The following is a 24,793-nucleotide window of genomic DNA, read 5'->3' as shown; positions in this document are numbered from 1 at the left end:
TTTCTCAAAGTATTCTCTGAATACCCTTTGAATCTCTGCAGTATCTGTAGTGATCTCCCCCTTCTCATTTCTAATACGCGTTATCAAGTTTCTCTCTTTCTTTTGCTTTGTGAGTTTTGCCAATGGTCTATCAATCTTGTTTATTTTTTCAAAGAACCAACTTCTGCTTTCGTTGATCTTTCGGATTGTTTTTTGGGTTTCCACTTCGTTGATTTCTGCTCTCAGCTTTGTTATTTCCTTCTGTCTCCCTATTTTTGGGTCCTTTTGTTGAGCACTTTCTAGTTCTATTAGCTGTGTCATTAAGCTACTCAGGTAAGCTCCTTCTTCCTTCCTGATGTGTGCTTGCAAAGCTATAAATTTTCCTCTCAGTACTGCTTTTGCTGTGTCCCATAAGTTCTGATAGTTTGTGTCTTTATTGTCATTTGTTTCCAGGAACCTTTTGATTTCCTCCTTGATTTCATCTCGGACCCACTGGTTATTGAGTATGAGGCTGTTTAACTTCCAGGTGTTAAATTTTTTCTTCTGTGTCCCTTTGCAGTTCACATCTAACTTCAGAGCCTTGTGGTCAGCAAAGGCAGCCTGCAAAATGTCTATCTTTTTTATTTTATGGAGGTATGTTTTATGTGCCAGCACATGATCTATCCTGGAGAATGATCCATGTACATTGGAAAAGAATGTGTATCCAGGTTTCTGAGGATAGAGTGCCCTATATATATCTACTAGGCCTCTTTCATCCATTTCTTTTTGCAGGTCTAGTATATTTTTGTTGGGTTTCCATTTGGTTGACCTATCAAGTGTTGACAAGCCTGTGTTGAGGTCTCCCACAATTATTGTGTTATTATTGATATCCTTCTTCAGATTTGTCAACAATTGTATTAAATACTTTGCTGGACCCTCATTCGGTGCGTATATGTTTAGGAGAGTGATTTCTTCTTGCTGTACAAATCCCTTGATTAGTACATAATATCCATCTTTGTCCCTTACAATTTTTCTGAGTATAAAGTTTGTGTCATCTGATATTAGTATGGCCACCCCCGCTTTTTTAAGGGTGTTGTTTGCTTGAATGATTTTCCTCCAGCCTTTGATTTTGAGTCTATGTTTATTCTGACTATTCAGGTGTGTTTCTTGTAGACAGCAGAAGGTTGGCTTCAGTTTTTTGATCCATTTCGCCACTCTGTGCCTCTTAACTGGTGCATTTAGTCCATTGACATTGAGAGAAATAATTGTCATGGGATTTATTGCCATCTTTGTGTAGAAGTTTGGTGTGTTTTTTGTTCTGTCTTGTTTTTAGAGTAGATCTTTCAGTTTTTCTTTTAAGGCTGGTTTTGAGTCTGCAAAGATTTTGAGCTGTTGTTTATCTGTGAAGCCGTGTATACATCCGTCAAACCTGAAACTTAGTTTTGCTGGGTGCAATATTCTTGGCGAAGCATTTATTTCATTGAGTTTTGCCACTACGTCCCACCACTGCCTTCTGGCCTTGAGTGTTTCTGGTGACAGGTCTGCTGTAAATTTCAAGGATGCTCCGTGGAATGTAATTTCCCTTTTCGATCTTGCTGCTTGCAGTATTCTATCTCTATCGGTGGGTTTCATCATGGTGACTAGGATGTGTCTTGGGGTGTTTCTACTGGGGTCTTTTTTAGCTGGTACTCTTCGGGCATGCAGGATTTGGTCACATGTTTTCTTTAGCTCTGGTAGTTTCTCTGTGATGATGTTCTTAACCATTGATTCTTCCTGAAGATTTTCTTCTTGGGTCTCTGGAACTCCAATGATTCTGAAGTTGTTTCTGTTGAGCTTATCAAAGACTTCTATTTTCATCTTCTCATATTCTTTGAGTAAATTTTCCATTGTCTGATCATTTGATTTGAGGTTTTTTTCTAATCTCTTCTGCTGTGTAAAGTTGTTATGCATCTCATCTTCTAAAGCACTAATTCTATCCTCAGCTGCTGTTAACCTGTTGGAAAACTCATCCATTATGTTCTTCAATTCGTCTATTGAGTTTTTCAGACCTGTTATCTGATCTGATATTTCAGTTTGGAGTTTTCTGATTTCTGTCTTCATATTCTCTTGATTTTTATTAGTGCTCTGATTTATACTTTCTTTGATATCTGATAGCAACCTCCATATTTCGTCTCTAAACTCCATTTCTGAAAGACTGCTTAGGTAGTTGGTCGTTGTTGGGTCATCAGAGTTTCCATCTTCATTCTCTATGGTTGAAGTTGGTCTGCGTAGTCTCCCCATTGTCTCGCTTACGCTGTGGGTTTTTCTACGTGTTGTGGTGGTACTCATTGGCGAGGTGGAGTGCGCGGCCGCGAAGCGCAGCGGAGCGGCCGCGCTCCGGCCCCCAAACACTCACCTCAGCCGAGGCAAGCCGTCAGGGGATGCCTGGGGAGGCCCCCAAGTGTCTAAGACATAATTTTTCTATTACATGCAAAATCACACAAGGTGATGTTTAGCTCCTTCATTAGGCTCTAATAGCACCCCAAAGCTGAGACAAATATCTCCAGGCATTGTCAAATGCCCGCTGGTCTAAGAAGTAGTCTTAGAGGACCTGGCCTTGCACACAACCAATTTGGGTTCCAGCCCTGGAACTTATAGGGTGCTCTGAGCACTACCAGGAGCAATCCCTAAACACTGTTGGGTGTGCCCCCAGAAAACAGAACTATTGTACTAGACTATGTCAGACTTTTCTCTGCTAGGGCTCCCACCCCAATGTTGCAAACTCATTATTTCTGGCTCCCTACAATCTACTTGCCATCTCCAACCTGATCCTTGCTCCCCAAGTCATGTTCAGGACTGGATGTTTCAGTGGCTTTTTTCACATTCATTACCCAATTTCACAGATAAGAATACAACTTGAAAAAAAAGAATACAACTTGTCACACTCTTAGGCCCATACATACACAAAAAGGTTCCTGGGCATGGGGTATTTGTTTGAGAGCCAGACCCAGCGGTGCTCTGGAGTTACTCCTATCTCTACACTCAGAAATTACTTCTGGTGGTGATCGAGAGACCATTAGATGCCAGGGATGGAACCCTGGTCAGCTGCAGACAAAGCGTCAAGCCCATTGTATTCTCTCTTCTGCCCCATGGTCCCAAGGTTTGTAGTATCTATAATACCCTCTCTCTACAGTTTCACACATCTAACCCAACCTCTATAACGCATCTCATAATTTATCTGTGTTGGGGCTACACCCAGCAGTTCTCACGGAATAGTCCTGATCATGCTCAAGGAACAATGTGTGCCAGGGACTGAACAGGGGTGGACTGCATTCAAAGCAAGTGCCTTAGCCCCTATACTCTCTTAACTCATTCTATTTTTCAATTAACCTCTTATTCCCAGCACAGATGAAAAGGTTTTACAACTAAGTAATCCAAACCCTAGGGGGGAGAAGGGAACAAATTCTTTCAACCTTGAGGTCCTCAAGGTGACATTCAACTTGGATATGACATATGAGAACTATTCAAGTTCAGGTGATTGCCTGGCTTTACTTTACCTCACCCCTTCTGAAAGTGAATCAGAATGATTAAAGATCTAGAACACCCAAGTTTACTAAAGGATACCAGACTTAACTACACACCAGAAAGTCAGTTCCAGTCCTCTCATAGACTATAGTATCTTTCTCAGTATCACTATTATCAGTTCATGGTTTGAATACAATTATATATATCCAGTCCATCCATCTGGTCTTCATCATGGTGTTCCTATCAAATGTGTGATTGATAACAATGGGCCCTCCAAGTATCTTAATTTTTTTTTTTTATTTTTGGGCCACATCTGGTTACGCTCAAGGGTTACTCCTGGCTATGCGCTCAGAAATGGCTCCTGGATTGGGGGACCATATGGGACGCTGGTGATCTAACGGTGGTCCATCCTGGTTCAGCCGCTAGCAAGGCAAATGCCCTACCACTGCGCCATTGCTCCAGCCCCCCTCCAAGTGTCTTTTGAGCAATCTCTCTATACCCACTTGTCTCTACTTTTTCTTGTTTTGGGGGGTTTGGTCACACCTGGCAGCGCTCAGGGGTTACTCCTGGCTCTATACTCAGAAATCACCCCTGGCAGGCTCGGGGGACCATATGGGATGCCGGGATTCAAACCACCGTCCTTCTGCATGCAAGGCAAATGCCTTACCTCCATGCTATCTCTCCGGCCCTGTCTCTTTTTCTGTTTTCTCATATTCTTGAGTAAAAGTTAAATTATATTATAATTTGAGTAAAGTTAAATTACAGATTCTGAGTGACTCGAGGTGGCTTTTTCACCATCATGAACATTTCCCAGTCCTACTCCTCAGCGTTCTACTAGATGGACACCAGGTATGAATGCTGCATGGTCCCAGTCCTCCCCCATTTCTGCCAGGGATTTGCAATCAAGTGTGTCCATTTAGACTTTTTAATATTTCATACAGTAATTATGGTGCATTCAGGAACCCAACCCCCAAAACTTCACTTGGACCCCACCATGTCTCCCATCCAGTTTGAGGGTCCCAGGGCTTAAAGTGGAGAAAGGAGAGGTAACCACCCATCTGGGATCTGATCCCAGAGACAATCCCTGCCCTGCCTTACTCTCTGCAGGGGTGAGGGAGTAATTCCTGGGCCCACTGTCCTTGCTTATGCACCCCTGTCCTTGCTTATGCACATATGTACACTGGCTCCTGAGTTGGGTCAGTTCCTGGCAGGGCCCTTATCCAACAGCACCAAGTGGGATGGGGGCAGGAGAGCTTGCTAGGGAGACCCTGAGAAGGAGATCCCAGTGATATGGGACTGCAGGAAGGAAAGAGTGGGGGGACCCACACCTCATCCTTTTCCCAGAGACTCTCCAGTAGTCCCCAGGTCCCCCTGTAGCTGGGGATTGAAGGTGGGGGTTAGAAGGTGAGTGGCTGAATGAGGCATGCTTTCCCTTGGTTGCCCCCAGGGTCTGGTGACGGTCAGGGTTCTTAATAAGGGCTATGTCCCTGCCTGGGAGAGAGTGGGAGTAGGGCTTCATTGCACAAAATACTGTGGCAGGGTCACATGTGGGGGTGAGACCCAGCCGGTCTGTGTACAGAGATATTGCATTTAAAAAAGGGAAACCTCATTTAAAATAAAAATGAGTTAACAAAACAAACAAAAATCCCACACAACACAAGGCAGGTGGGGCAGGCAGGAAAGCAGGAGGGGTAAGCCTCAGACCTGAGGCATCATCACGTCTTGTCTGTGTCGAGATCCCCAGCCTGGACTAGCTCTGGATGCCTGGCTGGCATAGGGTAGTGGTCCTGGGGAGAAGGATGATGAGGAATACAGGCCTGGCCTCAGTGTGGGAGGCTGGCACGGCCATGCTGTCCACCAGCAACTACCAAGACAGAGAGAAACACAGACCAGGCAAGGAGCGATGAGAGCTTTGTTAGCACCCAACAGACAGGCCAATGGGTGGGTTGACAGGTCAATGATCAGGTGTTGAAACAGGCAGCAGGGGATATGTGGGCAGACTAGCATGAGTCAGGCAGGCAGGCAACAAGGAGGAAGGAGGCGGCTGGGGGCTGCCCTGTGAGGGGTGTGGCATCCCTCCAGTTGCTGCCTGCTGGGGCCTGGGTCTGTGGCTTAGAACTCGGTGTCCACCACCTGGAAAGCTGGCCTGCCTGCAGGGGAAAGCAGAGCAATGGCTGTTGTTGGGTGAGAAGACAGGTGGATGGGATAAGGAAAAGGACAAAGGCTACACTTACCTGCATCAGGCATTGATGAAGACCGAAGACTGGCCTCTTTTTGTAGCATGATCTCCTTTAGTGCAAATATGGAAGTAGCTGTGGAGGGAGGAGAGGCAGAGTGTGAAAATGAGATAAGGAACCAATCTAGACTTACTCCATATGATTCAATCAAGGGTAGTGGGTAAGTTCCACTTCTTTAGAGAAAGGAACTCATATTTGTCAAAAATAAATGCATAATGGCATTTACCCACCATACACACATCTATTTAAAACATGTGTCTGTTCGTTGCATTTTCTTGCTTTTGCACCTTTAAAAGAGGAAGGTACTTTCATTTTGCACTCTAAGAGTTTATATACTTTATTTGCTAATACTAATTACAATTTTGAAAATTACAAGGGCTGGAGAGATAGCATGGAGGTAAGGCGTTTGCCTTTCATGCAGGAGGTCATCGGTTCAAATCCCAGCGTCCCATATGGTCCCCCGTGCCTGCCAGGAGCAATTTCTGAGCATGAAGCCAGGAGTAACCCCTGAGCACTGCCGGGTGTGACCCAAAAACTACCAAAAAAAAAAAAGAAAATTACAAAAAATAATTGCATAGGGGCCTAAGCAATAACACAGTAGGTAAGGCAATTTGCCCTGCACACAGCCAACCAGGGTTCGATTCCCAGCATCTTATAATGTCCCCTGAGCCTGCCAAAAATGATGTCTGAGCAGAGCCAGGAGTAGCCCTGAGCACTGCCAGGTGTGACCCCAAAACAGACAAAACAACAAAAATCATAAGCAAGCTACAAATAAAAGAAAATATGGGGCCGGAGAGGTAGCACAGCAGTAGGGCTCTTGCCTTGCATGCAGCTGATCCAGGACAGACCATATGCCAGGTATGAATCCCGGCATCCCATATGGTTTCCATGCCTGCCAGGAGCGATTTCTGAGTGCAGAGCCAGGAGTAACCCCTGAGCACGACTGGATGTGACCCCCAACCCCCAACAAAAAAAGTAAAGGAAATATGAAAATTTACCTTGGCTAAGAAATCATTTCCTTTGCCAAGTGTAATAGTATTTTGTAATTAACACCAACTATATCTAAGTGATGGAGGGTGAGTAGGATTTTATTAATTCAGTTAATGGGAAAAATAGCCAATTTTTTAGGTAGGTTAATTATAGTCTTATTATATTTCTGGAAAAAAGGATGAAAAAAGTGTCGGCAATAGAGGCAAGCTAAGCAGACCTCTATAGGGTAACCATAAGCGGTGCGAGGGATCAAATCCCTATCAGTTGCATGCATACAAGCACCTTGCCTACTGTACCATCTCTGCAGCTCCCTGGTTTGACTTTCTTCTTCTTTTTTTTTTTTTTTTTGGTTTTAGGGTCACACCTGGCAGTGCTCAGGGGGTTTATTCCTGGCTCTGTGCTCAGAAGTCGCTCCTGGCAGGCACGGGGGACCATATGGGATGCCAGGATTCGAACCGCTGTCCCTACCACTGTGCTATCTCTTGGCCCCTCCCTGGTTTGACTTCTAACTGCATAAATAATCTTTCCTTTGTGTGTGTGTGTGTGTGTGTGTGTGTATTTTAGGTCACACCTGGCAGTGCTCAGGGGTTATTCCTGGCTACAGGCTCAGAAATTGCTCCTGGCAGGCATGGGGGACCATATGGGACGCCGGGATTCGAACCGATGACCTTCTGCATGAAAGGCAAACGCCTTCCTCCATGCTATCTTTCCGGCCCCATCTTTCCTTTTTTGTTTTGGTTTTTGGGCCACACACAATGATGCTTAGGGGTTACTCATGGCTATGTGCTCAGAAATCAATCCTGACTTGGGGGACCATATGGGACAATGGGGATAGAACCAAGGTCTGTCCTGGATCAAATGAGTGCAAGGCAAATGCCCTAGTGCTTGCGCCATCATTCCAGCCCCATCAATCATCAACTTTTTTTTTTTGGTTTTTGGGCCACACCCGGCGTTGCTCAGGGGTTACTCCTGGCTGTCTGCTCAGAAATAGCTCCTGGCAGGCATGGGGGACCACATGGGACACCGGGATTCGAACCAACCATCTTTGGTCCTGAATCAGCTGCTTGCAAGGCAAACGCCGCTGTGCTATCTCTCTGGGCCCCAACTTTTTTTTAAAGCCAGTCAAATTGAGAAGTGGGGGGTTATATACTAACTTTTGTGATACTAACGTTAATAAGTTCTGATAAACCACTGCCATCGGACCAGCCAATCATCAACTTTTTAAAGCCATATCTCAGTGATAAAATAATTCAAAAGCGGGGTCTGGAGAGATAGCATGGAGGTAGGGCATTTGCCTTGCATGCAGAAGGATGGTGGTTCGAATCCTGGCATCCAATATCATCCCCCGAACCTGCCAGGAGCGATTTCTGAGCGTCAAGCCTGGAGTAATCCCTGAACACTGCCGGGTGTGACCCAAACACCAAAAAAATTCAGAAGGACCAGAAAATTTGTACAGTGGGTAGAACATTTGCCTTACACACAGCCAACCAGGGTTTGATCCCCGGCATCCCATATGGTCCCCACTGTCCATCAGGACTAATTTCTGAGTGCAGAGCCAGAAGTAAACCCTTGAGCACCACCAAATGTGCCCCCCCCAAATTTTTTCAGAGATATATGCTGAAATCATGAATAAATGCTTTATCAGGGATTTGGTTCAAAATAATGAGAAGTAATACAAATTAAAAACCAAATTGGCCAAAAGCTGTTGATCTTTTGGAGTCATTGAGAACTCTTATCTATAAATATTAAAAGTTTTTTAAAGAGGGTTAGAGATACAATGATGGGTAGGTAGGGTGCTTGCCCTTACATGCAATTTACAGAAGTTCAATCCCCAGCTCCTTATCTGTCTCCTAAATACTGCCAGGAATGATGCATGGAATGCAGAACCAAAACCAGGCCCTAATAAGCACAGCCAGGTGTAGCCCCCAAACAAAAAAAAACTGTTTTTAAAGCCAGATATGTAAATAAACACCCTGTGTAATAACATTTCTTTGAGTTCAAAAGAGTAAGATTATTTATGCAGTTAGAATTCAAACCAGGGGCCACAGACACTGCTTGCCATACATACACCTTGTTACTTTTTTTCTTTTTTGGTTTTTAGGCCACACCTAGTGACGATCAGGGGCTACTCCTGGCTATACGCAGATATCGCTCCTGGCTAGGGAGGATCATATGGGACACTGGGGGATGGAACTGCAGTCCTTCCTAGGCTATTGCGGGCAAGGCAGAAGCTTTATGGCTTACACCACTGCTCCAGCCCCACACCTTGTTTCTTAACCTATGTGTCAGTTACATGGGCATACGTAGTTCATAAAAATGAACTATGCAGGGCCGGAGAGATAGCATGGAGGTAAGGCGTTTGCCTTTCATGCAGGAGGTCATCGGTTCGAATCCCGGCGCCCCATATGGTCCCCCGTGCCTGCCAGAAGCAATTTCTGAGCCTGGAGCCAGGAATAACCCCTGAACACTGCCGGGTGTGACTCAAAAATCAAAAAAAAAATGAACTATGCAATATACTTATGATCTGCATATTTCTCACTATATAATTTACAAAAAATACTCTATAGATTTATTTTGGAACACCCAGCAATGCTCAAGGGTTACTCCTCACCCAGGAATTACTCAGGACCATGTGGGATACTGGGATTGAATCCAGGTTGGCCACATCCAAGGCAAGAACCCTACCTGCTGTACTACCTCTCTAGTCCAGAAATGCTTACTTTAAATGTTTGCTTTAAAAATAAGGCTAAGAGGGGGCAGGGATCTATTTCCAAAGGACGGAACACATGCCTAGCATGTACAAAACCTAGAGTTGGATGGATCCTAGGCACAGTATGCCCCCATCCCAAGCACTGCAGGGCTGCACAGGTCCAAACACTGAGCCTATGTCAAGTCATACCACCAGGCCAATTATCACCATTCTCTACCTCCTACTGCTAGGTATAAACCCTATAAGGAAGGAAAAGTAAATAAAAACAAAGGCTAACTGACACTGCTTCAGTTAGCCTTAATTATCAGTGTTTGAACATTTCCACCAAAAGAAAAAGAAAAAACAAAACTACCAGCAGCATTTGCTGTTTGTGGCAAGGTCACAGTCAGCAGTGCTACGGAGAGCTAGACAGAAACCAGAGCTTCATGTGGTGCACTATACATCAACCACATTCCCAACCCCTAAAAGAATCTTTGGGGGGGGGGCTTTTGTGTCACACCAGGCGGTGCTCAGGGCTCAGAGGTTACTCCTAGCTCTGCACTCAGAAATCACTCCTGGCAGGCTCGAAGGACCATATGGGATGCCGGGAATTGAACCTGGGTCCATCCCTAGTCGGCCACATGAAAGGCAAATGTCATACTGCTGTGCTATCTCTCCAGCCCTAAAAGAATATTTCTTATAATATCAAAGGGCATTCTCCACACCCCCTTATATATGCCCTAGCCAGAGTCCTATACAACCTGCCCAACTGTCCACAGCCATCCTACTTTCCATAGCCCCAGCCAGCTGTGCCCTCGTAGCTACACTCACTGTCAGGAAGTTTATGTATCCGTTCCCCCAAATTGAAGAAGAACGGTTGTTTCATGGCATCCTCTGCGGAGATCCGATTGCGACCTTCAAACTGGATGTGCATATGGGAAAGAAACATTGTCCCCTTCAACACGGTCTCCCGTTCCTCCCCATCCCAAACCCTGCTGCTTCCCCACACAGGAATCGTTGAAGCCCCCAAGACAGGCCTGAAAAGGTGGCTTTACCTGCAGCAGCTTATTGAGGAGATCAGCCCCGTCAGTGTCAAGTCTATGGCAGAAACAAGGAGACCCACTTTATTTTCGAGTCTTGGCACTCTAGCTCCTAAAGCCCACCCACCCTACTGACCCATCCATCAGCCTCACCGAGGTGCATGGCTCAAAAGGGCCTCAGGTCGATATTTGGGGTAGTTGTAGGTCTTGAATTCTTCATTGGACAAGATGCCTGGCCATGTCTCCTCAGTGGGGGTTCCTGAGGGAGAAGAAAAAGTGACCTTAACCTTGTCATAGGGCATCTCTGCCAATCTTTACCTCAGAGGTCTCCTCACCCAAGATGCGAAAGATGAAATGCAGCTGTTCTTCCACGGTGGAGCCTGGGAAGAGGGGCCGTCCTGTAGCCATCTCATAGAAGATGCAGCCCACACCCCTATGGAGGAAGGGCACAATTAACAAACAGGAGGTAATAGGCAGGAAACTGACACCAAGCCACCCTGCTAACACCTATCTCCACCTCCACTTCCACCTGTCCTCACCACATGTCAATCTGGGTTGAGTAGTCAGTAGACCCAAGCAGGATGTCAGGGGGTCGATACCACAGAGTCACCACCTCGTTGGAATAGGTCTTCGTTGGAATGGACTTGGCCCGGGCCAGACCTAATAAGAGAGGTAGAGAGAAGGGGCACCTGAAATTGAGGAAGTTGTGGGAACCTAAAGGAGAATGAAGCTGGGATAGAGGATTTCCTAAGCATGGCTTGTACATGGTGGAAAGGACAGAGACCAAGTGCCATAAGTAAGGAGAAGGTTGGGAAGTGGGCCAAACTGGGGGGTCAATGAGAAGAAAAGGGAGACTGGGATACCAAAGTCGGCCAGCTTGAGTTCTCCTCTCTCATTGATAAGCAGATTTTGGGGCTTGAGGTCTCGATGTAGCACCTTCTGACGATGACAATAGGCCAGGCCACGGAGCAGCTGGAACAAGAACAGCTGGGAAGCCAGGAACAGGAAGCAGAGGTCAAAGGATATCCAGCAGACTGACCCCCCAGCAAACACTGCTCCCCTTCCCAGTACAGACACTGAGCCCAGAGCTTTGTCACACAAGAACAGATTACAAGGTCCCGATGCCCTCCAAGGAATCCCAGAAAAATAAAGTCAAATGGGAAAAGTCAGTTTCTGGGACATTTTTAGGGTAGAGTGGGTGAAGAGGTCCCTTGACACCCACTTTCACATTGTGCATGTTGATGACATTCCCACAGTCATCCAGGTACTGCTTCAGGTCCTTGTCCTAAAAAAAGGAGATGGCAGAAGAAAGAATATACCATCTATGGTTCCTGGCTATCTCCCCAACCTCCACCTGAAACCCATTGCCATCCAGCCTTACCAAGTACTCAAAGACAAGAGTGAGGGACTTCTCCGTGTGGATAATGTCATGCAGTGTGACAATGTTAGCATGTTTGAGGTCCTTGAGCAGCGACACTGCAGAAAGCATAGAGGTTAGATGTGGGGGATAGAGGAGAGGATGAGAATCACAGAGACAAGTCCAGTATGGCCTTGCTCCTGTGCAGTTTGGGATGGTAGCTGAAAGGTGCCAAGTCCTAACTCACTTGAGACCAGGAAAGTGTGTTCCACATTGTAAAAGTGGACATTAAGGCTCAGAAAAGACTGGTGCAGGTGTCAGAAATTATAACCCCAGCTTTAATGTGAGACTAAACTTTTCATAATACAGCCTCTTAAAAAGGGCCTTGCTCCATTCCTCAGTACTTGGGACCTATAGCTTCAGGAGAAAATAGGTTTGCATATTCAACTTCTATTCAATTTGACTTAATTCCTTGTGGTATTTTGACTAGAAACTGTCAAATAAATTTGTAGGCACTTTCAGAGTGGCCTCAAAACTAATGCAAGAACCCTGTTTTCCAAGCCATCTGCCTCGTCTCCAAACAGGAAAGAATTCCTGACCCAGAGATGTGGGTAAAGGGCATTTTTTCACAAAGCCCATGATGGCAGGAGAAAGACACCAGCACACTCAGTCCCTCTTCATACCATGGGAAGAACCCAGGAAGGCAAAGGTAGATAGATAGGGTAGGGGGGTCAGTACCTTCCCGGATGGCGGTGCAGGGGGCTCCTTCTTCGTGTTCTAGTCTGATCTCCTTGAGTGCCACAAGGTTGTCTGTGAGTTTACTTTTGCCTTTGTAGACAGTGGCATAGGTACCCTAGATAGAGGAGATAGCCATGAGGAGCCTGAGGCTAGAGGGAGCTCCCACTTACCTCCTCCCTCAACCCCCATAGGCCTCTCAGCTGCCCCTCACCTCACCCAGCTTGTCCAGCTTGATATAAGTCTCCAGTTTACCAAAGCCTATCTCAGACTGTAAGATAACAGAAGCAAATTGAAGCACAATGGTGAGGATGGAAGGAAAGGAAAGAGGAAGGACAGAAACAAATGTTGCTCACCAGACTGACACGGCGAAGGCGGCGACTAAGGGGCTTATCAAAGATGGGACTATTGAGGGTCAGCTTCTCAAGGTAGCCCTCCGGCAGCCGGATGTCAGCTGGTAATGACAGGCGCTTGTTGATGTCCTATTAGGCAAAGGCAGGGCAGAATCAGGCTGCTCAGTTCCATATTGCTAGGTTCAAATGTCTTTTTCCAGCCCCATCACCTCCCACGTGGGGACACATACCTCAGTGGAGATCTTGCGTGGGGGATGGTTGCGCATGCGCACCCTCACTGGTGACTGCACTTCATCTGAGGATGTGGCCGAGGCCTGATCACTTTCACCATCAGACCCAATCTTCAAGTCCTCATGGACAATCTCTGGCAAAGGGAAAAAAGGGAGAGAGCAGGTCAGATGGAGTCAGGAGTCCTGGGCAACTCCACACCTCACACAATTCTTTCTCACAGACATGTTCGTAGCTGCTGCAGGGAGCCACATGGAGCCTACCCCCAAGGGGACTCTGACAAGTCACCCCCAGAGTCCTAGATTTCAGGGACACAAGGAAACTTGGGGGAGCTCCAGTGGGGAGCCGAGGATCCCTTTTACCTTGAGACTGAAAACAAAGCCTATGGGATAAGGAACAGATAATGAGGCTGGAGCAAAAGTACAGTGGGTAGGGCACTTGCCTTACATGTGGGTAGACCCAGACTTGGATCCCTAATACCACATATAGTGCCCTGAACCCACAAGGAATGATCCCTGAGCACAAAACCATGAGTTAGCCATGGAACCAACAAGGTGTGACCCAAAAACACACAAAAAAGAAAGAGAAAAGCACAGATGAACAAAGTGAATACCGGGAAAGAATCGCAGGGAAAAGAGGGGAACAAAAAGCACGATGGGTGAGAAATGGTGGAGAAAAGAGCCAGGGAGCTGAACGTAACAAGTTTGAGAGGAAATAAATGGAAAGGTAGGCCCCAGGATCCAATCTGGGGATAGGATTAGCCAGCAGACCTACCTGGTGCAGAGCTGAGTGGCCCCCGACCTGAGCGAGGATCCCCAGGGGCAGCACGAGTGGGAGCCTCTCCAAGGTTACTGCCACCACCACAGCTGCTCTCATCCAAACCTATCTGCTCAGGGGCTCCATTGGTCTTTTCTACACCTCGGCTACCGCGTAGCGTCATGGACAGCTGTCGTTTAATTTTCTTCATCCGATCCATGGTGACCTGAAGTAGTATGAGCAAGTGAGTCCCACCACAGCCCTCTCGAACTCATAACCACCCAGGGAGTGAACATACTGATGTGAACTTGTATCAGTGAGCACCCCCCAAACACTGAGAAGCCCTGGAACCACTGGAGTTCCTAGAAATCTGGCAGAGATGGAAAACCTGGCTCCTAATAGCAAACCTGGGAGTTAAGGCTTTGGTGATTGGCTGAAGTCAAAGGTCTCACTGTTGGATGGTTGGCGATTAACAGGTCAGCATCACTGGGGACACATAGAGATTGATAGGAAGTACTTTCCGGTCGTGTAGCAGGGATATATCTGTCTATAGATGAAAAGTGGGCCTCACCCAGGACAACAGGAAAACTTAAAGTTAACCGGGTACGCCCATAGAGTGGCATGCTTGTCTGGCACCAGCCCCACATCATGCCTGTCAGGGTAGAATGTTCTTTGTGGCCACAAGCACCTTCCTATCTTACCCAACAAACATTGTCATGGTGACTGGTGGACTACCCCACTGATCTACACAGATGAGAATTGGGGAGGGGCAAGAAAATGTTGTCCAGACCCAATCATTGTGAGAGGCTGGAGAGGACCTCAATAACCACCAGCTATCCTTAGGGCTCCTGGAAAAGGCTAATCAAATTGGAACCTTGGGCTACTACCCAGATTTTTGCAAATCACCCCCCTTCGATTCTGTTTAAGAATGTACCCATAGACCCAGAGCAATAGTACAGAGGATAGAGCATTTGTCTTGACATGATCAACCTGGGTTCGATCCAAATCATGCATCAGCATCCCATGGTCCCCCAAGCACTGCTAGGAACATAGAGCCAGGAATAACCCTTGAGCACTGCCAGGTGTGGCCCAAAAACAACCCAAGATGGGCCAGAGAGATAGCACAGCAAGTAAGGCTTTTTACTTTTTTGGTTTTGGGGCCATACCTGGCAGTGCTCAAGGGTTACTCCTGGTTCTGCACACAGTAATCACTCCTGGCATGCTCAGGGAGACCATATGGAATGCTGGGGATCAAACTGGGGTCAGCCATATCAAAGCAAAAGTCCTAACCATCCCTATAGCTCTGGCCCCAGAGGTCTAGAATTTTTTTTTTGGTTTTTGGCCCACACCTGGCAGTGCTCAGTTGTTACTCCTGGCTCTGCACTCAGAAATTATCCCTAACGGTGCTTAGGGGATCATATGGGATGCTGGGGATCAAATCCAGGCCAGCCACGTGCAAAGCAAATGCCCTACCCACTGGTCTATCACTCCAGCCCCCAAGTAGGACTCTTGTACACAGCCCACAGACTGAGTTTAATCCCTAGTACCCAATATGGACCCCTGAGACCACAGGGAATGCAGAGCCAGGAATAATCCCAGAGCACTGCTAAGTGTACCCTAAAACTCAAAATGTTTAAAAAAAAAAAAAGAGCGTGGGGCCAGCGCGGTGGCGCTAGAGGTAAGGTGTCTGCCTTGCCAACGCTAGCCTAGGAAAAACCGCAGTTCGATCCCCCAGCATTCCATATGGTCCCCCAAGCCAGGAGCGACTTCTGAGTGCATAGCCAGGAGTAACCCCTGAGTGTCACAGGGTGTGGCCCAAAAAACAAAAACAAAAAAAGAATGTACCCATCTTGTGGCTAGAACAATAGTTTAGAAGGTAGGACACCTATCTTGGACACTACCAATCCAGATTCAATCCCTATCATGCCAGAATTCCCCGTAGCCCACCCCCCCAAGACTCCTCATAAGTGATTCCTGAGTACAGAGCTAGGAGTAACCCCTGAGCACTGCCAGGTATGGATCAAAAACCAAAAAAATGAAAACCCCTGAGCACTACCAAATACGCATTCAAAAAAAAAATAATATACCCATCTCCTTATCACCCCAAACAAATGCCACAGTTCTCAATGTTGTTCATGAGATCAAGCCCATTCATCCTTATTAGCTCTCTGGCCTCACCCCAACCCCATTTATAGCTGCTATTATGCAACCACATCCAGCAGTCCCACCTCAGGGCCTTTGTACTGATACTACTCTAGAGCACCCTTCCCCCAGATTTCAAAATAGCCTGCACTCTAAGCTTCCTTCAGGCCACTGCTCAGATACCAGATTCAAGAGGCCAGCATTAGTAATATTTAAAATCTAAACTCTCAGGGGCGCTTGCTTTGCATGCTGTGGCCCAGTTAGATCCCTGACATCCCATATGGTCCCTTGAGCATCACCTGGAGTGATTCCTGAGTGCAGAGGCAGAAGTAACCCCCAGCACCACCAGGTGAGACCCAGAAACAAAAACGAACAAACAAATTGATAAACTGCCAGAGCTCCCTCATCTTGACAGGACCTCCTCAGAAATGACACCAGATACTTACTTGCTTCTTTATGCACTGTCTGTTAAGCAGGAGACTGGCTATGTCAAAATAGATTCCTACCTGTTTAGGTCACAGCTATATCAAGATCTGTATTAGTAGTGCGGGACAAAAGTAGATGTTCAGGGTGCTTCTGACAAAAATGAATGCAGCAAACTTCCGCCTGGATGGTAATTCCTTGCTACCCACAAATTATCCCAAATAAAGTGTGCCCAGAGATGCAGGCATTGGAAGAAGAATACCACAAATGAGACTGCTAGAGGGAATAGGGCCATCAAAAGGCTGAGGGTAACCATCTTTTGTCTTCTCCTAGGCACTAGGCCAGCAAAGAGGTAGAAAAGATCTGGGCTCAGGTCTGGACCATCTGGACCCACAGCAGGACCTAGGATGGCCACTGGCCCAAGGGAAGTCAAGGATGGTCAGCTTCCTCGACTAAATAGGAGGTCGAAGATGAAGCTGCTGGATTAGTGGAGAGAAGTTGGTTATCTGTTCACATAAAACCATGCGCTTTCCTGGAGGTAAGGTGCCTGCCTTGCCTGCGCTAGCCTAGGACGGACCGCGGTTCGATCCCCCGGTGTCCCATATGGTCCCCCAAGAAGCCAGGAGCAACTTCTGAGTGCATAGCCAGGAGTAACCCCTGAGCGGCACAGGGTGTGGCCCAAAAACCAAAAAAAAAAAAAAAAAAAAAAAAAACCATGCGCTTTCCCCAGTGGACACTGCTTCCACTTCTCTGCCTAGCAAAGACTTTAGTAAAGAGAAGAATCTCTACCATCAACAAAATCCTAATCCAAGATGTGTAATATTATACCTGAGGCAAAGGAAGACAAAACATGCCCTGTCCCCCAGACAGTGCCTATATGATGAAGATACATATTCATTTTGCCTACTGTAGTGAGGAATGGGATAAAGCTGTAAGTAGGGTTATTATATGAAGAGGGAGCCTGGAGATATGAGTGAATGATGTCTAATTGGGAACCCCAAGGCTACACAAGTGCCAGAGATCACTGTTGAGCATGCTTTAGAAAGATGAGGTACAGAACTGGAGCAATAGTATATTAGAAAGGCATTTGTCTTGAACATGGCTGACCTGGGTTCAATCTTAGACATCCCATATAGTCTCCAGAGCACTGCCAGGGCCAGGTGTAATTACTAAGTGCAGAGCCAGGAGTAATCTCTGAGAACCACCAGGTGTGGTCCCAAAACCAAAAATAAAAAAAATAAATCAAGATGAAGAATAAAATCTGAACATCAACAGCCCCCAGAAAGAAAGCCCTGAGGGCCCAATGAACTCAAAACATGGAAACATTAATATGAACCAAAACAAGTTGTCATCATTTGTTTTCCTTTTACATTTCAGAATTATAAAGGGGCAAGAAATTAGATACACAATTCCACTCCCAACTCCAAGGACACAACAATCCTTAGAATAACCTCATCCGGGGGCCGGGAAGGTGGCGCTAGAGATAAGGTGTCTGCCTTGTAAGCGCTACCAAGGAACGGACCGCGGTTCGATCCCCCGGCGTCCCATATGGTCCCCCCAAGCCAGGGGCGATTTCTGAGCACATAGCCAGGAGTAACCCCTGAGCATCAAACGGGTGTGGCCCAAAAACCAAAAAAAAAAAAAAAAAAAAAAAAAAAAGAATAACCTCATCCGGGGCCGGGAAGGTGGCGCTAGAGTTAAGGTGTCTGCCTTGCAAGCGCTAGCGTAGGACGGACCGCGGTTCGATCCCCCGGTGTCCCATATGGTCCCCCCAAGCCAGGAGCGATTTCTGAGCGCATAGCCAGGAGTAACCCCTGAGCGTCAAACGGGTGTGGCCCAAAAATCAAAAAAAAAAAAAAAAGAATAACCTCATCCAAAGACAACTGATGATCTGCCACCACAGAGACCACTGAAAACACGATCATTGCAGACTACCAATCAGCATAGGAAAAATATAATTTTCATCCTGTGCTGCCCTTTGTAAGCCTACACTGGACTGCCATCATGCTACTTCCTTCAGTGCGCAAGACCCTCCATTAGGACTTTCCTGTTTCATGCATCACTTTCTTTTTATTTGGTTTTGGTTTTGGGTTTTTTTTGGCCACACCCAGAGGTAGTCAGGTACTCCTCCTAGCTCTGCATTAAGGGATCATACCTGGCAGGACTCAAGGACCCTACAGGATGTGGGGTGTGTGGTGGGAGGACTGAAGACAGGTCTACTCCCTGCAAAACAAGAGCTTTACCAGCTCTCATCCCTGCATCTTACCTGCAATCAGCACCTATTAATTTCTCCATTTATCTTTAATTCTATCTCTAATTCCCATCAGCATATACATCGCCAACCAGTAATCAATAACCACTGCTACCCTATTCTTGAGCCCCTCAGAGTCCAACTACCTCTTAGCTTCTCCACAGCACTCCTCCTCTCCCTCCCTTAACACACTATTCACCTAACTTGAGTCTGAACCCTATTAGCATGCACATGGGACCCTCTACAGCTGACTCACATTAGCACTCACCAGACCTTCAGACTGCCCTGAATCCTATTAACATAAAGTTGTGCGATTCCCAGACCTGTTTTTACATGCTCTCATATCCCTCTGCAGTTCTGACCATCATCAAAATATATTTTACTCCTGTACTCTTGCCTCCTATCAGCATAAGATGGACCTTCACTTCACCTTGATCCCTATTAGCCCACACTGGGCCTCACACAGAGCCTTATTCCCTATCAGAGCAATCAGAACTCTTACCCAACCCGACTCCTCAGAGACACAGATCAAGGCAGACACACACTGTACAATAATAGCTTGGCCCTATTTAGATATTCACTTATCCTGCCCCCCCAATAACACACTTCAGTCCTATCCCTCCATGGTTTTAACCCACTTTAGCACGAACACATTTACACAGTCTTTTCCATTATTTCTCTTCACTTTAACTCTACCACAGGTGGGGCCGGAGAGATAGCATGGAGGTAAAGTGTTTGCCTTGTATGCAGAAGGACGATGGTTAGAATCCCGACATCCCATATGGTCCCCCGAGCCTGCCAGGAGCGATTTCTGAATGTAGAGCCAGGAGCAACTCCTGAGTGCAGACCGGTGTGACCCAAAAACAAACAAAACAAAAACAAAAACAACTCTACCACAGACACTTCAATGGGGTCACACAGAGCTTCCCCCATCCTGATTCTCCTTATTGCACACTAGATCACCACCACAGCCAAAGTTCATTCAACTGTCCTGAAAGCTTCAAAATGTTGAGGATCATTAGCATATCCTAGAACTCATACCACTGAGCGGTCTCCAATGGTCCCAAATGTAAGGACCTCCACAGCTATAAAGTCAAAGAAGCAGTCCCTGAAACTTCCTAGGTTATCTATTCTATCCTTTCATTCTTATCACTCTTCAGTCTCATCTCTCTTGGTCTCTTCATGTCCTCATCGACAATGATCTCACATCCTGATGCTTTTTGGGATAAATGATATATAGGTCTGAGCTGGGAGTTACCAGGGCTACAACTGGCAGTTGGGGGAGGGGCAGGGCCGTGCACTGCCCAGCACTGAATCTGTGCACCAAGCTTCTGAGCCATCATCCAAGTCCAACTCTCTCTCTCTCCTCTCTCTCTCTTCTCTTCTCTTTCTCTCCCCCACCCCACCCCCTCTCTCTCTCGTTTTTTGGGTCACACCCGGTGGCACTCAGGGGTTATTCCTGGCTCTGTGCTCAGAAATCGCTCCTGGCTGGCTCAGGGGACCATATAGAATGCCGAGATTCGAACCTTCGAATCACCGTCTATCCTGGGTCAACTGCGTGTAAGGTAAACGCCTTACTGATGTGCTATCTCTCCCGCCCAGAAGTCCAACTTCTGATCTCTAATACAGCACTAAATCTGAGGCTGCCAAGACACTTGGCTCAGAGAGGCCCCACCCAACACAACACCTCATATATCCACAACTCTGACCTGACCCCCTTTAGCACAGGCTCTGCCCATCTTCATCCCCCATTAGCATATTCTGGGCCTCTGCCTATTCAGACCTTCATTTCCACACGCAGCTATGGTATTTAGCACACTGTCAACTCTGGAGTTTTTCACGAGTTCAAGGAGAATCCTAACACACTGCAGCGTCACCAGGGATAAAAACCTCAGCATCATCACTACCTCCCTCGTTTCTACACATAGCTTCTGAGCCCCGATTCTATTAGGGACCCTCCTGGCACTTCTACCACCCTAGAGGCCCCCTCCCTGCCATGAATCATAAGGGATCTCTCTACCAACTATTCCTTCATTTGTCTATCTCAGCACTGTTCGGCCATTCCAAACCACGCTACCCATCTTGGGGTAAGTCCACCACCCAGCACCCCTTCATTACCATGCACTAGGCCTCAAGCGGAACCCTTACAGAGTTAGGACTAGCACAGGCACCTCGAGCCCAGCACCACTCTGGCACCCACTTCTACACTTCCGATCACCCTGCTCCCCATGACCACCAACGGTTCATCCATCCCCAGCTCCCAGACCCGGCCAGGGCGGGGCCAAGGTCAGGAAGCCCCAAATGACCCTTGGCCCGGTGCATACCGGGAAATCGCTAGGGGGAGGGGGCACGCCGACGGTGCAGCCCGACTCCAGCCACAGCGCCAGGGCAGCCCACCCCCCCACCCCCCACCCCCAGCACTCGGGGCCGCGCTCACCGGTGGGGGCGCACGAGCGAGCTCAACGCCGCGAGGCCGGCGCGGCGGCGCCTGGGGCGGCGGCCTGGGCTGTGGCCGCGCGACCTCCTTCTCCTCCGGTTCGCCGCCGGCGCCCGTCCCAGTAGTCTTCAGCCATGGCTGCTGCGCCCGGGCCGCCGCCGGCTGAGGAGGAGGCGGCGGCGGCGGCGGCGGCGGCGGTTGAGGCGGCGGCGGCGTCCCGCTCAGCCGGCCATTAGCTAGGCCGCTGTGGGCAAGGCCCCCCGGCTCCTGTGTGGTCGCTGGAGCCCGAGAGCTCAAGGCGCCTCACGAGCCGGAGCCGACGGCGCCGGGAGCAGCGCGCGCGGATCCCGGGGCCGAAGAGTAAGTGGCCTAAGCGCCTCGCGCACAGCGCTCTGCGCATGCGCACGTCCGCGCTGGACCGGGGGAAGAGAGAGGACTCACCTCGTAGTGGAGGCTCCGATAGGTCCGTCCGTAGCGGGAGGGGAGCCGGCCATTGCGCGTCCACTGGGGAGTGTGGCGCAGGCCCTGGAGCGGCTCCAGGAGGAAGACTGAAGGGGCTTTCGTGCTCAATTCCGGCCTTCCTAGCGGCTTGTGAGAACCACAGTGGGCAGCAATTCGCGACTACTGTGTCCCTCACCGTCTGCACCCCTGAGTGGACCTCACTTGGTATATCCCCATGGTGGCAAAGGGGACTTTGCAAGGAGGAAAAAGATGATGCAGTCAGTCCTAGTTGCTTGCTGTGCTTCAGCAAGCTGAAACCTTAAAGACTCGCCAGAAGGTGACTATTCTGGGCGAGACGGCCGGGAGAATCACTTGCCTTAAACACCTTAGCTAAGACCATCTGCTTCCCCCAGCGACCTCGGCCTCTAACTCATTCCCACTGTGAACAAGAGCAGGCCCCGCCCTCTGGGGTTTTTACCCAGCCAATAGGATTTGCTCCCTGGGGTGAGGCCGATCAAGAATGAAGGGCGTGTCTGGGCAGAAGAGGCGTGGTTTTGATGACCCACCCCTCCTAGGCCACGCCTCTTCCCCGTTTTCATTGGTTTCCACCAACATGGACAAGTCTGTGCTCCACTCTCACCATAAATTGAATATTTCGCAAGCGCGTTCAGTCTGTTCCATCCCTCCTTAAACTCCTACCATCCTCAGTGAGCCTAAGCTGAGACAGAAAAGGCATGTCTTTTAGAGGTGCGAGCTGTTTTCGGTGCCGGCTAGGGACTTTGGGTTAGGAGGAAGGACAGCTCTTGTAGCCTCAGCTATATTTGCTTTTGACCCCTGAATTGGTTTTTCCTGCAGTCAGTTTTCTCAGCTACTGCCAGTTCACGTCTCTTATAGCTCTGTAATTTTATGAATGTCTTGGATGCCTGTTAATGCCCCTCACCCTCCTCAATCAGAAAACTACACTAACTGGGCTTGGAACCCAACTTTTTTTTTTGGGGGGGGCACACCTGGCGGCGCTCAGAGGTTATTCCTGTCTCTGCTCTCAGAAATCACTCTTGGCAGGCTCGGGGGACCATATGGAACGTGGGGAATCGAACTGCATCTGTCCCTATTGGCCTCCTGCAAGGCAAATCAATGCCCTACCACGCCAAGTTTAAATGGTGGTAGCCTTCAACAGGCTACCTAGAACTTCTTTATATTGCACCCCAGTCCAAAGTTGAGTTCTCCACCTCTTCTGGACTTTCCTTTATGGCAGCCTTTCTCCGGACAGATAGTTTCAGTTTCTCATGCTAGGAAGAAAAAAAAACCTAAGAATCATCTGCACTGGGGTAGGGAGGTGGGAATGTATGACAAAGACAAAAAGTACACAGTGGATAATCAGGTTCATCACTCCTATGATCTCATCTCTTACCATTCTTTCTCTAACCCACTGCAGCCAAACTAGTCTTCTAGCTATTCCTGAATAAAACAAGAACAGTCTAGCCTCAGGAACTATATACTTGCTATTTTCTTTTCCTGGATGTGCTTCCTCCATATAACCACATGCTTATCTCTTCACTTCTTCCAAAGTCCTTGCTTCAATGTCACCTTCTTCATGAAGCCTTTCCCTAGAAACTTTTACTTTTGGGCCATACCCAACTGATCCCAGAGTTTACTCCTAATACTATCCTCAGGGTAGAGTCTATCAGGGGTCCTCAAACTTTTTAAACAGGGGGCCAGTTCACTGTTCTTCAGACTGTTGGAGGGCCGGATTATAGTAAAAACAAAAATTATGAACAAATTTCTATGCACACTGCATATATCTTATTTAGAAGTGAAGAAACAAAATGGGAATAAATACAATATGTGGCCCGCAGGCCATAATTTGAGGACCATTAGTCAATGGAACCTGGATCAGCTACATATAAGACAAGCACCTTAATCCAAGTACTAGGTCTGTCTAGCCCTGGCTACCCTATTTCAACATTCCTATTTGTGAGACTGGAGAGTGTACAGTAGCTAGGGCACTTATCTTGCATGTAGCCCACCTGAGTTTGATCCTGTATGGTCCCCCCAAGCAACCTCAAGAATAATTACTGAGCACTAAGCCAGGAGTTACTTCAGCATTGCTGGATGTAGCCCCCAAACAAAAACAAAATACCTACTTGTAGCCCCATGGTTCCAGATCCCCAGATCTGTCCTTTGTGAATAACATCAACTTCTATTTACTTTAGTCTGTCCTGGGGTTCACCCTAGAAAAACTAAGCACCCCCACCCCATCCCTCACATAATCCAGGACAGGGTTTATTTCAATGCTGGAGATCAAACTTAGATCATGTATTGGGGCTGGAGAGATAGTACAGTGGTAGGGCGTTTGCCTTGCATGTGGTCGACCTGAGAGACCCAGTTCAATTCCTGGCATCCATATGGTCCCCCAGCCTGCCAGGGGAAATTTCTGAGTGCAGAGCCAGGAGTAGCCCCTGAGCACAACTGGGTGTGGCTCAATAACCAATCAATAAGGTTAAAAATAAAACTCATGGGCCCGGAGAGATAGCACAGCGGCGTTTGCCTTGCAAGCAGCCGAACCAGAACCAAAGGTGGTTGGTTCGAATCCTGGTGTCCCATATGGTCCCTCGTGCCTGCCAGGAGCTATTTCTGAGCAGACAGCCAGGAGTAACCCCTGAGCAATGCCGGGTGTAGCCCCAAAAAAAAAACAAAAAAAAATAAAACTCATGTATTGCAGCAGTCTACCACTGAACCTCATCTCCAGCCCTGCAGATTTCTTTTACAGAGGCACACAGGGTTTACTACATTCAGGGATCACTCCTAATAACATGCCTTATTTATCCACTTCTCACAAAGTCTGGGATGCCCAGGGGACCATATGGGATGCCAGAGATAAAACCCATTTGGCTGCATGCAAACACCCATATACTGTACAGAGAATACTCTTCCCCCTGAGCAGTGATTTTTTTTATATTTTGCTAGCTCCAATGCTTGGAATACTAACACTTAGAATACTGCCATTCAAAAATATGTTTGAATGCCTGGGGCCAGAGAGATAGCACAGCAGTAGGGCATTTGCCTCGCATGCGGTCGATCCAGGACCGATGGTTGTTCAAATCCAGGCATCTTATATGAGATCCCCATGACTGCCAGGAGCAATTTCTGAGTTCAGAGTTAGGAGTAACCCCGAGTGCCATTGGGTGTGACCCAAAGCCAAAAATGTCTGAATGTGGGCCTGGAGAGATAGCACAGCCGCGTTTGCCTTGC

The 24,793-nt window shown here is 47.7% G+C and overlaps 2 protein-coding genes across 6 annotated transcripts in view; one reads left to right on the top strand and one right to left on the bottom strand.

Annotated features, from left to right (window-relative positions):
- ELK1 (ETS transcription factor ELK1) overlaps positions 1–24,793 on the top strand; it is a 679,088-nt gene that overhangs the window by 484,470 nt on the left and 169,825 nt on the right. The window lies entirely within an intron of this gene.
- CDK16 (cyclin dependent kinase 16) lies at positions 4,374–21,948 on the bottom strand. 5 transcript variants are annotated; one of them, XM_049767272.1, is made up of 16 exons: positions 21,542–21,948; positions 13,866–14,073; positions 13,094–13,227; positions 12,867–12,992; positions 12,725–12,781; positions 12,514–12,628; positions 11,800–11,894; positions 11,641–11,703; positions 11,282–11,405; positions 10,958–11,078; positions 10,754–10,851; positions 10,572–10,677; positions 10,434–10,476; positions 10,210–10,300; positions 5,697–5,774; positions 4,374–5,636 (listed from the first exon to the last, which is right to left on the bottom strand). In XM_049767272.1, exons 2-16 carry the CDS (start codon positions 14,065–14,067, stop codon positions 5,575–5,577), a joined length of 1,515 nt encoding a protein of 504 aa, XP_049623229.1. In that variant the 5' UTR covers positions 14,068–14,073; positions 21,542–21,948; the 3' UTR covers positions 4,374–5,574. The 5 variants fall into 5 exon arrangements, with proteins under 5 accessions (XP_049623229.1, XP_049623230.1, XP_049623231.1 ...); XM_049767273.1 differs by having other exon boundaries at positions 4,374–5,326; XM_049767274.1 differs by having other exon boundaries at positions 4,374–5,612; positions 21,542–21,947.

The sequence above is a fragment of the Suncus etruscus genome, chromosome X, assembly GCF_024139225.1.
Source record: "Suncus etruscus isolate mSunEtr1 chromosome X, mSunEtr1.pri.cur, whole genome shotgun sequence".
Taxonomy (NCBI): domain Eukaryota; kingdom Metazoa; phylum Chordata; class Mammalia; order Eulipotyphla; family Soricidae; genus Suncus; species Suncus etruscus.
Note: the sequence above shows the minus strand (reverse complement) of the source record. Positions and strands in the feature narration are given on the sequence as shown.